This window comes from Carassius carassius, chromosome 1, assembly GCF_963082965.1.
Source record: "Carassius carassius chromosome 1, fCarCar2.1, whole genome shotgun sequence".
Classification (NCBI taxonomy): Eukaryota; Metazoa; Chordata; class Actinopteri; order Cypriniformes; family Cyprinidae; genus Carassius; species Carassius carassius.
Genome location: NC_081755.1, coordinates 43,291,741 through 43,305,380, shown reverse-complemented (window position 1 = coordinate 43,305,380; position 13,640 = coordinate 43,291,741). Strand labels below are relative to the sequence as shown.

Genomic DNA, 13,640 nt, shown 5'->3' with positions numbered 1-13,640 from the left:
GGCAGATGACTCCAGAATAAGAATGCAATGTGTTTAATTAAGCGTTTTCCTCCCATAGAAAACCATTAGACTAAAAGGAAAACGCGTAACGTGGCATAATGCATTAAAACGTGTTTTAAAAAGACCAAACTCAGTAAACATTTTTAATAACACATTTTATTTACAGACAAGCAGGTTATGGGTGGAAATTAAACGCTTTGTGTTCGTATTCTGTGCTCATATCTGCTTGTCTGTGAATAGAATGCTTTATTAATAATTTGTTTACTGAGTTTGGTCTTTTTAAAACACTGTTTAAATGCCTAAAGCCACATACTTTCAAGTTAAGCGTGCTTTTAGAATGTCCCAATTATTCATTTGTGAATTAATCTAACATCTCTTGATTCAATAAATCAGACATAGTGAGTCAAGTTAACAATAAAAATAATTATAGTAAAGGCTTTGTAAAACTCTACAGCGTTTTTAGCTTTTTTAACAGCATTCTCCATCCTACACCAACTACGCACACATTTCCTATCATGTATGTCTTTGAAAGACGATCGAACCAATCAGAGTAGGTATGGGCGGGGCGTCCCAGGTGCAGCCCCGCCTCGATCTGCAGGCTGCAGCCGAGTGTACTTGCGCAGCTTTGGTAACTCGCAACGCTTTCCTCTTCAGCTCCTGCAGGCGGCAGCGGCGCGCGCGTCTTTGAGCTGCTGTGTGTGTGGTTTCTCAGTAGAGGAAGAGCTCCAGGTCCTGTTGAGTGATGTGGTGTCCGCCTTTCTCTCACATACCAGAACATAGTCCCTAAACTCCCGCTTTAACCCTCTTCATCAGTCATCTTTTACAATGAATAGAATATAAGCCCGACGTTCCAGCGGTTCATGGTTTATTGTCTGTCAATGTTAGTTTGGTAAGTGTGAGGATGCTAACATGCTAACTAACACACAGTTAACTGCTTTAGCCTCAGTCTATGAAAAGAAACATGCCAGGCTGCTTTAATCCTGTCCCTTCAGCATATTAAAGTGCTTTTCTGTGCTCGGTTTTTGAGTTTAGTTTGTCATGTTTAGTCAGGTTGTTGTTCGAGTTTGCTTGCTGGATGACTTAACAGTTATATAAATAAACAAGGCAGAACCAAATGATTTCTTCTTATTTTTGGTGTTTTGGAATGACTTTGAATTTTATCCAAATTAAATCCTTTTAAATGTAAACAAAATGACTTTGTATATTAAATGTGTTACCTAGTTTGTTAATTTGTGATCAATGTGTGAGAATGACGACGTTGATATATAGAAGAGACCATGCATTTTGCAATTTTATCATTTGAAATGAAGGGAATATAATTGCACATTAAACTATGTCCCCACAGTCATAAAAAACATGGAAGTACCAGAGTATTTTGAATGAACTGATAGAAGATACATTCATACATTAAATCTTATTATGAATACCGAAAAGTGAAACCTGGAAATATCAGGAAATGTAGAATTCAAGGTTAGCAAAATTATAGAAATTGCATTTAGAATTATGCATTATATCTACAATAAAACAAAGTAAAACTTATATTATTATTATTATTGGTAACACATTTTTATATGAACTTTTTAATGAAATGTTTTTTTTTGTCTTTTATTTATAATGATTAGGAATATTCTTCAAATTAAATTCCTTGCAAGTTAAAATTATTATTATTTATCGTCTTTGCTTGTCTATTAAATTTGCTACAGATGTATTTATTTTGACCCCTGTTTGTATCACAGGTCTGTAGAATCCTTTGAATGGGTTGAACTCAAGAAGGCTATTAAAGGACATTATTGAAGGTGCTGCACAGACCCCTCTTGTATTAAAACACTGTGCCTGTACAAGAAACGAAGACTGCAGCGTCCAAAATGCCACTTGGATTGGGGCGCAGGAAGAAGGCGTCTCCACTGGTGGAGAACGAGGAGGCTGAGCCCATCCGTGCTGGACTGAACGTCCCAGGGTTGGATGGCCTGACTGGTGGCAGGGTTGGCCTGGGTCAAGGAGCTACCCATGAGGGCCTTCCACCTCCTCCCCCCAGCCTGCGACCTCGCCTGCTCTTCCACACCCAGCTGGCTCACGGCAGCCCCACGGGTCGCATCGAGGGCTTCAGCAACGTGAGTGAGCTCTACGCCAAGATAGGAGAGGCCTTTGGGATTCCTCCGACTGAGGTGAGTTCATGATTTCCCTTTGTGTTATAAAAGCAGGCCTTGGTGATTATACTAACTAGATGCTTATGTCCTTACGCCAGGTGATGTTTTGCACACTGAATACTCACAAAGTGGATATGGATAAAATTTTGGGAGGCCAGATCGGACTAGAGGACTTTATATTCGCTCACGTGAAAGGCCAGAAAAAAGAGGTGGAGGTCTTTAAAGGAGAGGATGCACTGGGGCTCACCATCACTGATAACGGAGCTGGCTATGCTTTCATTAAGGTGAGAGGAATGAACTGGGATTTTAAGGATGCAAGTACGTACATAAGCCCTACATTATGTTATATTTTATGTAATATTTTGTACTAAAACCAACATTACAAAACGGGTTTTTCTGATTCTTAATTGTTGCGAATGAGCTGATATAAGCATGCTTGTTATTGCACATCAGTTGATTTCTATATTAATAAGTCAAGTTGTGCATTGCTCATCAACCATATAGAGTATACACCGACCATGTTTTACCTACCAAACATTTCTTTATATGACCAGTTATACCGCCCAGCCTACTGCTAAGCTGTAATCATCTGAAAACCCTCTGTTTCCTTTGCAGAGAATAAGAGAAGGCAGTATTATTCATCAGATCCAGGTCATCAACGTGGGCGACATGATCGAGTCAATCAACGGGCAGACACTCATTGGCTGCCGCCATTATGAGGTTGCCAAGATGCTGAAGGAACTGCCTAAAGGGAAAACATTTTTCCTGAAGCTGGTGGAACCTTTGAAGGCATTTGGTAAGTGTTTCTGAATAGCCTTTAGCTGACATTGATGGCCACAATGAATCTGATATGATGATATTTATACCCTTTTTTTTTAAGACATGATCAGTCAGCGGTCGGGAAGCAGGTCGGGTTCTGCACAGTTAGGAACGGGCAGAGGAACTCTACGTCTGAGGTCTAAAGGACCAGCCACCGTAGAGGAACTGGTAAGACCGTGGGGTTAAATGCCAATCATGACAATTCAGTTTATTAGTCAGTGGATACGTGTTTGTATTTGTGTGATTGGAGAAGTCTAGGCATGTCTAGCTGTCTTGTAATATGATACACACTTAAGTACATGCTGTATTTCACAACTCAGCGCATTGTCACATATAATAATATAATCGGAATGTGATTAATAGGAGAAAAACCTAGATCTCATGGAAGCGGCTGTACTCTCATGGAAAAGTACTTCGAATTTGCACTTATTTAGAAGACTTTTTCATTACTCAGTCATAGAAAACCTTGAAATATTAAGAAATTTCGAATTCATGGATAGAAAAATTATAGAAATGACATTTACATGTATCAGTAAAATCTTAAAAAAAAAAAAAAACTTCAGTGATATTTATTTGAAATATTTCGGCAAAACCATATGTGTTATGCTACTTCATGCTATGCCAGCTAGATTACATTATTCTGGTGACTAATCAGTAGAGTTTGCAACAACATTTTAGAAAAACCCCACAGACGACCAGCCGCAATGGCACAAGCATCTAATCAATCATGATTTTTAGCTGAGTGAGGTAATCTGTTATATTTCATTCATTCTTTGTGTTGCAGCCGTCAGCATTTGAAGAAAAAGCTATCGAGAAAGTCGATGATCTGTTGGAGAGCTACATGGGCATTAGAGACAGTGAACTTGGTATGTTTCCCTGCATATTCCTGTTTTTATTATAGTTGGTTTTTATACAATTGATGTTTCTAACTCGCACACTCATTTACAGCTGCCACAATGGTGGAGCTTGGCAAGGACAAAATGAACCCGGATGAATTTGCCGAAGCTTTGGACGAGACTCTGGGTGATTTCGCATTTCCAGATGAGTTTGTGTTTGATGTGTGGGGTGCCATAGGCGATGCAAAGGTCGGTCGCGTGTAATATAAGAAATGGCTAAAAGTGGTAATTCTAGAAAATACTGCTTTAGGAACACTATTGAGTTTTTGTTGATTTTGGGAGCGTATGCTGGGATGCTTTTAAGAACGCTGGAAACACTTGTATGTAGGCCTCTTAACTCCAAATGTTATGAAGACACTACATTGAATGTAATTTAAAATTGTGTTCAGATTTGACTAGGTTGAGCCTGATCACTTATATGAAATGTCTTATTTAGTAGGATATTAAGTGAAAGATGCTGAGACTGATTGAATTTGCAAGGCCCCATGTTTAGTACCCCTGTGAGGTTACTCTGTTACTTACTGAGACGTTCACTTGCACTGTTTTGCCCGACGCTGTATAAATTGCACGGTAAGGCACAGAACACAGTGCAGAGATCAAGGCAATGCTAGTTTGCACTGTAGTGACCTCTGCACTGTGTATCTGAGCCGTTCCATGGCAGAATCATGCACCATTTGTCTTATCAACACTATAATGATTCCCTAAAGCATGTGCTGTCTTGTTATGTGCTCTTGTTATGCCAAGGATTTCAAGAGGCTTTGAAGCTGTTGCAGTGAAGCGTTTCTAAATGACCTCTAGTGCTTTACGTTACCAGTTCTGTGGTTTAGCTCTTATTTTAAAAAGGTAAAAGAAATGGGAAAGAAATAGACCATCCGTTTTCATTGTAGTAGTGTGGTAAACTACCGCATAATGCCAAACACAACACAGTCTTTTTCTTTTTTTATCAGTTAAATCAGTATTACGAAATATCATGAAGTATTACAGATAGTGTTTCACCTGTTACAGTGTTTATACTTTAAAGGAGTAAAGGAGGAGGTATGAAGGGCTTAAAAGTTGGGCTGGGCGATAGCATAGTTTTGTTTCAGATTTTAAAATCCATGTTGTGCATATACATATACACACATATGCAAAACATGGATTTTGAAAACAATATATATATATATACATTGCCCAGACCTATTTACAGGTTCATATTAAAGCACTGATGGTATAAGTGTTAGATGGTATTGATTGTATGGTATTGACTTGAGTGTACATATTGTTGATATAAAAAACTACACTACAACCAGTCCAATGAGCATTTCCATGATACTGACAATATTACTGGGAATATGACCAAATACTGAGCACATGTTGAGTTAGTGGAACTCAGAGTTGATTATTACTCTCTTAACCAGGCAGTTCAACACTGTAATATTTCACATCTGTAAAGTCAGAGCATGTTTGAAATGTAAAGTACTCATCATGTGATGGTGAAAACTTTCAACTTTATATAGCTTTTTTTTAATTATTATTATTTAGCCAGGCGTCTTGTATTATGGAAGATGTAGGTTAATGTTTAAAGGACCCAGATCGTAAATGTAAAAGGAAAAAAAAATGTTTTGGTGTTACTTTACATACTGTTAAGCTATCAGTGTTGCTTAAACACAGCTCTCTTGTCGTTGATTTACTTTGGACACTCTTTCATTCAATGCTTTTTGAACACATTTAGATAAGAGTTGTTTTTACACTTTTGATGCAATGGTTTTGATGGACTCATGTTGCACTGTTTCAGACTACCTTCAAATGGCAATAATCATGATATAAATCTGTTATATCTGTTGTTGCACCAAATTACCATTTGTTAGATTTTAACAACAATATTAAAACAAACAAAAATGAGTTGTTTGGTTTTGTTTTTATGTTCTGGAAAGCAGTAGGTGTTTCCTTCTTATGGTTGTTCATTGAAACATTGGGTTCGTTCTCCTTGGCTGAACAACCTCACCAAGGGCATATTTCCATTTCCATTGTGGACATATCACGGGAAGGAGTGAGCTGAACTGAAAATATAATTTAAGAGTGATTTGGTATAGTATTTGTAAGTTATCCCTTTAGAAACCATGTTTTCCACTCATCTGGCTATGTGTGGAGTTTTCTGTGTAAAGTTACTTTGTGTAAATGTCCCTATAGAATTTGGAAAACATTTGCTCTCTTGCAACCCCTCACATTGCCTCTGAGTTCCCAAAACAATGATGCTTACACCAAACATTTCACGGATCACTGGCGGGTTGTTTTCCCCTCAAGCACCAGTTGATCCTATAATGAACCAAGACCGTATGTTAGAGTGACGTGAATAAAAACCCAGTGCTCCAGTGGACGAGGTGTGGTCAAAAGACTGACTTCTGAGAATTTTGTGATGGTATTTCAAGTTAAGGATAGTCACGGCTCTATAAAAGGTCATTATTGGTGAAGGACAGACTTGTTTTTGGAACTTGAGGGTGCTTGTGATCTAGACGAACCACTGCAGGAGTAGCTTTTGGTTTCAAAAGCGAGTGGACTCCACTTCAGCAACACCAGACAGCCATGCCCTTGAGACCGAGGGCTTCCTCTCAACCTGGAAGAGCAAGCACCCTTCCAAGCCTTAAAAACGTCCCAATTCTGCGCCCGAGAGCTTTGTCGTCCCACACGCAGTCACCCTTAGAGGATGAGCTCTCTTGTCCGATCTGCTGCAAGATCTTCACCGATCCCGTGGTCCTGAAGTGCAGCCACAGTTTCTGCCGCCTCTGCCTTCAAGCCTTCTGGAACAAGAAGTCATCCAAGAGGGAATGTCCCATGTGCAGGAGGAAGTGTTCTCTGACGGAGCCCACCGTGAGTCTGGCTCTGAAGAACGTGTGCGACGCCATCGCACAGGAGCAGAAAGGACAGGCGTCTGGGAGAGTGGGCTCATATTTAGCTAACGGGATGTCTAAACCAGAGGCTCTCTGTGCCACTCACGGAGAGGGACTCAAATTGTTCTGCCAACATGATGAAGAAGTTCTCTGCTGTGTTTGTCAAACCTCCAAGAAGCATCAAGGCCACAGTGTGTGTCCTTTGGAGGAAGCAGCAAATGATCTCAAGGTGATTAAGTATTTCTAAGAATATATCTTCTTTGAAGGTTTTTTTATTTATTTATTTTTTAACCCCAAATAAGCCAACTAAGGCTTAATAATAATAAGGCTTTTGGTTGTTTTTATTTTAAAATTCATTTGTGACATGCATATTTTAACCATCAAAAATCCTTATTATTGTAATGCATTCGGATATTTTTTATTGTATTTTTCATTATTCTCAATTCTTATTACTGTGTGATGCATTAGATTTTTTTGTTAATTATTTTTAATGGTAAATATTTAATATGCATAAACTAAAGTTAGAAGAATAAATGCTGCCGGAATGAATACCTACAGTTTGATTACTATATTAAATAATATATTCTTATACATTATATACAGTATATTCAATAATTACGTGATTATTGTTTTGCATTTTATTAATATAATACAGATTACCTTGCCAAAACAAAACTGCATAAAGTTGGTTAGTTACTATTACTAAATTACAATTGTGGAATATGGTGGGTGATTTTGAAAAAAAAAAAACATTTTTATGCTCATGGAAAACTTGATAATATCTGGGAAGTCGATAGAATTTTCAAAAGTAATGACATTAATAGTAAATATGTGACCCTGGAGGGCAAAACCTTAAAGTCTTAAAGTCACCATGAAAATTAAAAAAATCTTTTTTTTTTTTTTTTTAATGGAATACTGCAGTGTTTATTATAAATAATTTATCCATGCACTTCATTATTATTTGTTTTTCAAATTTCATGTGTCCCCATAATCTTTAATCAAAAATGTTAACCTCCTCTCCCCCGCAAAACAACTCATCTACTCTATAGGAAAAACCTTTAGAAATCAATGCATTGAACAGTGCTGAGGCAAGCCATGTGGGAGTACACTACCCTTAAAAGTTGAGAGGATATTACCACAACATTACTCTTAGGACATTGCAAACTTATTTTTTTTATGAATATGACTTAACCTGATGGAGGACGTACTCAGTGATTGAGGCAGTCTCTGTTAGGCATGTTTTGTGCCGTTGATTGTCCTCGTCGTCATCTTCCTCAATAAATAAACATCTCTCATGCTATGGTGTCGCCGTGAATCCAGTGGAGAGAAATCCCCTCAAAACGAACTGCAAACTGGCATTCAGATCTGCCTCCTCAACTTACAACAATCCAATCAATTCTCGAGGAACAAAATCAAGTCCCGCCCTCTCATTTCAAATGCCATTTCACTCGGATAGATGTCACAGTAGACAAAAAAAAGACAATCGCTACTTCCGTTTCATGCTGACTTTAAGTGGCTGGGGTATATTTGTAGCAATAGCCAAAAAAAACATAGTATGGGTCAAAATTATAAATTTTTCTTTAATGCCAAAAAATGTAATGCATTGAACCTTATGACTGGTTTTGTTGTCAAGGGTGTTTTCCTAGAGTTCGAACTTCTATTTTCTTTTAGGATAATTTCTATATTATTATAAATGTATTTCAAAATCTTGTCATGAGATTTTTTACAGTTTACAAACTGTCCTAGCGGGTTGTTTTTGGACATTGTTGGATTGAGATGTACTTTTTTTTTTATGTCCAGGAGGAAATGCGGCAGATTGTCATCCCGCTTAAGAAAAGCCTTCGACGCCTCTATGAGGCCAAACAGGAATGTGATGACATAACTGTCCACATCAAGGTATCAACAAAGAACAAGATCTACACTAACAAACATCACATGACACACTAACCATCAACTGATAACTGGGAATAATCACTTAACTACCTTCTTTATGTTGGATTCACATAGAACCAAAGACAACAGACAGAGAAACAAATTCACGAGGAGTTTGAAGAGCTTCGTCAATTTCTTCTGAAGGAGGAAGCTGCGAGGATTGCTGTTCTGGCAAAAGAAGAAGAGACCAAGAAACAGACGATGAAGAAAAAAACTGACATAATCACCCGTGATATACTCACCTTTTCTCAGGCTGTCATTGCCATTGAAAATGAGATTGCTAATGCTGACAGTCTCTTTTTACAGGTAACCTGCTGTATTTGGATTGTTATCTAATCTTATCAAGTTTATACAAATGTTAGCGCAAGTAACTGATTTTACTTTTCCCCACACAGAACTACAAGAATGTCAAAAAGAGGTAATTTGTACATTTGAAAGAATTTGATTGATCTATTTGCATAAAAGCCACGACTAACCCGAATGAATGTCCTTCCAGATCTCAGATAACATTTAACGAACCAGAAAACATCCCAAATTCTCTAATTGATGTTGCGGAGCACATCACCTCGCTGCAGTTCAGAGTGTGGGAAAAAATGCAGAGCCTGGTGGAATACAGTGAGTGTTCAGTTACTATAGTTGTACTAGTTACCATAGTTGGATGAGTTTGTGTTTGGAATTTCATAATAGGTTCCCTTTAAATTCAGGAGTTGCAATTTGAATAGAATGTCTGACAGGTTGAATTAGATGGAAAGGAAAAGGAAATGACTGAACTGCAGTTCAAAGACTTTCAGAGTGTCACTGATGTGTTCTGTGTGCGTTTTTATCTTATAAATCTGCAGCATTTAGCTTGGCTCCAGTTTGAAAACTTTGAGTAAAGTGAAAGTGACGTGACATTCAGCCAAGTATGGTGACCCATACTCAGAATTCATGCTCTGCATTTAACCCATCCGAAGTGCACACACACAGAGCAGTGAAAACACACACACACACTGTGAACACACCCAGAGCAGTGGGCGACCATTTATGCTGCGGCGCCCGGGGAGCAGCTGGGGGTTCGATGCCTTGCTCAAGGACACCTAAGCCATGGTATTGCCGGCCCGAGATTCGAACCCACAACCCTAGGGTTAGGAGTCAAACTCTCTAACCACTAGGCCACGACTTCCTCGAAGTAGAGCTTTCTGGGAAATAGTTTTCAGCCGGCATGGTACATACAATGCTATAATGTAAAAATTTTGTTAAATGGCGATTAAATTATAAAATTAAAAAATATTTTTATAGTAATATATTTATATTCCAATAAATTAATATATTTCATTATTTATCTAATGGGTGTCAATACTAACAAGGCAAATGAAATGTTCACAAAAAGTGATTGTTTTCAGACAGGTTTCCAATACCTTTCCACTTTCTCCAAATGGTGAAATAACCAGATATCCCTGCCCCAAAACACTATTGGTTGAGCTAATGTTACTGTGTCAAGATGTTAAAAAAAAAAAAAAAAAAAAAAAAAAAAAAACTTTTAACACTGAAAAAAATTACACAGTTTAATTCCATTTAAATTAAACACATTTGACATTTTAACACTGGTACATAAATATACATTTGTTAAATTGTTTCCCCCACTTTCTCCACCCCTTAGCTCCAGTGGCGTTGGACCCTAACACGGCGTACCCCTGTTTGTCTCTTAGCAAGAATCTGACAAGTGTGTCCAACACAGGGACGATGAAAAAGCTGCCTGATAACCCTGAGCGCTTTGACCACCTTGTTTTTGTACTGGGCTCCAAGGGTTTCACGTCAGGATGTCATTCCTGGGAGGTGGACGTGGGCCAAAATAATGACTGGGTTATTGGTGTGATTAAAGAATCAGTAGGCAGAAAAGGCAAAATCTCAGGCTGTCCCGAAGGAGGATTCTGGACCATCGCTCTCTCTGATGGGAAGTACACGGCCATGACCACCCCACATACACCGCTCGACCTGAAGGGCCACCTGGAAAGGGTTCGGGTGAAGATCGACTATAATAATGGAGAGGTCATCTTCTTAGATTCAGTGGGCGTCACACCTATCTACACATTCAATGACCACTTTACTGAGACAATGTTCCCTTTTTTCTGTCCGGGGGCAAATATAAACGGGAACAATCCAGGGCCACTGAAGATCTGCCCTGTGAGAGTGGCAGTATGGAACAGTTCCTCCTGGTGATGCCAGTTTTATTTAAGTATTTCTGCTTCAGTTATACACTACCAGTCAAAGATTTGGAAACGTTTACTTTATATTCTTCTAAATTACTATTTTTCCAGGTTTTAGAATTAAATAAAATCATGAAACAAGTCAAACTGAAGATTGACCAGGTGTGGCCAGTTTTTATAGCATTGCTCCATAAGCCCCCTTTTGGAACCTTTATATTTAAGAGTGTATTAGGCCCTTAACCATTGATTGTTGCATCAAAAAGACATGCCTTTCTCACTAGCATTTATTCAATGGCCAGGAACTCTGCCATTCCTTGTAGAGTCTCAGCAAACACTAGCATGCATACTATTTATAGAGAAGTAATCAGCACATGTTTTTTTATGGTCTTAACACAAACTGACCGTGAGCTCAGTCAAGTGTGTCTTTTATTGGTAGTACATGATGTTACGTTTTATGGACAGTTTGTTGTCTACCAAAGTAAATGTTTGGATATTTTACTAATATTTACATTTGAAAATGTAACTGATAAGAAATATCTAATGATCAGAAAAGTAGTTGTATTTATTGCTCTTTTCACAATGTGTATGTAGTAGTGTAGAAATACTGTCAGAAAACACTTAACATTAAATACTAAATATGTGTTGTGATGGTGTTTTTTTATGTATGGTAAATTATAAAGCACAAAACGTTTTTGCTTTCAGATAAATGACACAATATTTAAATATTGTTTGTTTAGTTTGTTTTATTGTATTGAACACACCGAAAATTATGCCGAACATGTCAGACCTTAATGACATATTATATATTTATACATATATTTATATTTACAGCCCTTTAATTAACTTTTTTCTGGTTTACCAGGGCATTGTTTTTCCACTGTAGTCTAAGAATGCACCATGCTGCTTCTCAGTAAGGCTATCAATGACACGCATCACTCCCTGCACACTTTCTCTGGCATCAATGGGTGCCTGGTGGACAAACAGGGAAGAACATGCATTTTAAATAGGGTAACATTATCAAAAAGAGACCATCAGTGTACTTGTGTGATTCAGGTCTTATGTTCTGCTCTGTCCTGAGAGATTCCTTTATTACTGACTCTAGATTTACCTTATCTCCCCCCATGTCTGTCCTCACCCATCCTGGGTGAATGGAAATGCAGAGGATCTCATCTGCCTTCAAGTCCCTTGCGGTATATATGGTCAACATGTTAAGACCAGCCTGAAAGGAAAACAGATGTATGACAAAGTTTCAAATCAGGTAAAACGGGTTTTGTTAGAATTGTAGCAATCAGTGAATGGAGGTGATTTTGCACACATCTCATTAGCACACTCATTATGAGATTACATTCAATTTCAAATCATTTACTTTTGGGAAAATTTACTTTTTTCTATTCAGGGACATTACACATTAAACTATTTGAAATCTAATCTAACCTTTTCATACCGAAACCTTTCCAAAAATATAATTTTAATTGAGTTTCAAACCACATACAAATTATGATTTTTGAAGCCCACCAGATCAGTCTTTGGATTCTTGCATACCTTGCTGATGCTGTATGGGAAGAGTGGGAACGGTTCTTTAAGTACTGGCATGATGCTCATAGATGCTGCATCTGTGGAGATGTTAATCACAGCTGCTTTATCACATGACATCCCTGGTTTGCCCTTGGCTTTAGCTGCTGTACGCAGATACGGCAGGTACTCCTGATTAAAGGCAATCAGAAGTTTCAGAATGTTTTAGACACTGCAAGAAATAAAGCCTTGTTTTAGATAAGGCTTGTTACCAAAAGTAATTACATTACCCTAATGACAAATAAAGGTCCTATCACGTTGGTGTTGAAGGTGTTTTGCATGTCCTCAACAGTGGTGGTCAGCATGGTTTTTTGTGGCAACACTGCGGCATTATTCACAAGCAGATTCAAACCATTCTTCCCCAGAAGAAAACCCACTTTTTTGGCAGACTCTTTGATACTGCATGGATCAGCAACATCTAATAGTAGCAGGGAAAACGTGATGTTATTTCAAACCACAAAAAACTGTCTATTGCAATGTCAAATGTACAATGCACATTTACCAAGCTTCACAAGGTAGATAACGCCTGGATGCTTTTTGGCCAGTTCTCTCAGTGCCTGATTGAGAAAGAGAATGTGAGTGATTAAATCAAGATTTCTTGAGCTGTCTTCAAAAGCGCCTGAACACTTACCTCAGAATTTGGCCCATCTGGGTCACGACATGCAGCAAAAATGTTTGAGCAATGGGCCTCCAGGAGTTGCTTGACCATTTCTAAACCCAAGCCTCGGTTGGCCCCTGTCACTAGAGCACTGCATGCCTTTAATGCTGCCATGATCAAAAATGAACAGTTTGGTACTGTAAACCAACCTCTCTCACTATTTGGCTTTTTATGTAGGAAGCTGAGTGGACACCACGCCCCATATTGCACTGGTCTTCGTGTTTGTAACCATGATGAGTCAAGATGACATTTCAGAGTGACTCAGCGTAAACTTATCAAAGCTTATTGCTTTTAGTAATAAAACTGCTTGGATGCTTTTCAAAAGCTGTATTATTACAAATCATAAATGCCATCAGAAGTGAAAGTAGAGATTAAAGATGTAGTCTATAAAACAACAGTCCTAAAGCAAGATCTGGAAGGTATGACGCAGAAATGGATGAGCTAATTAGTAGCTCCATTGTTGGCACTGTGACTTTGAGCAAGATATTTATTTATAAGATATTTATTTTCCAAAACTTTTCCACCTGCTCCAATTGGTCAAACAACAAGATGTTCCCATCCTA

At 38.2% G+C, this 13,640-nt stretch overlaps 3 protein-coding genes across 3 annotated transcripts; 2 read left to right on the top strand and 1 right to left on the bottom strand.

Moving 5' to 3' along the window:
• The first annotated feature begins 696 nt into the window (after positions 1–696).
• LOC132151772 (PDZ domain-containing protein GIPC1-like) lies at positions 697–5,144 on the top strand. Its single transcript, XM_059560133.1, has 7 exons — positions 697–889; positions 1,737–2,165; positions 2,246–2,431; positions 2,763–2,943; positions 3,028–3,134; positions 3,751–3,832; positions 3,915–5,144. The coding sequence occupies exons 2-7, from the start codon at positions 1,866–1,868 to the stop codon at positions 4,064–4,066; spliced, it is 1,008 nt and encodes a 335-aa protein (XP_059416116.1). The 5' UTR covers positions 697–889; positions 1,737–1,865; the 3' UTR covers positions 4,067–5,144.
• Positions 5,145–6,381: 1,237 nt separating this feature from the next.
• On the top strand, positions 6,382–11,570 carry trim35-12 (tripartite motif containing 35-12). Its single transcript, XM_059560121.1, has 6 exons — positions 6,382–6,958; positions 8,530–8,625; positions 8,737–8,967; positions 9,057–9,079; positions 9,158–9,276; positions 10,301–11,570. Exons 1-6 carry the CDS (start codon positions 6,425–6,427, stop codon positions 10,858–10,860), a joined length of 1,563 nt encoding a protein of 520 aa, XP_059416104.1. The 5' UTR covers positions 6,382–6,424; the 3' UTR covers positions 10,861–11,570.
• Positions 11,571–11,680: 110 nt separating this feature from the next.
• LOC132124436 (C-signal-like) lies at positions 11,681–13,241 on the bottom strand. Its single transcript, XM_059535470.1, has 6 exons — positions 13,051–13,241; positions 12,922–12,976; positions 12,650–12,837; positions 12,390–12,551; positions 11,956–12,066; positions 11,681–11,816 (listed from the first exon to the last, which is right to left on the bottom strand). The coding sequence occupies exons 1-6, from the start codon at positions 13,189–13,191 to the stop codon at positions 11,703–11,705; spliced, it is 771 nt and encodes a 256-aa protein (XP_059391453.1). The 5' UTR covers positions 13,192–13,241; the 3' UTR covers positions 11,681–11,702.
• Positions 13,242–13,640: the final 399 nt, after the last annotated feature.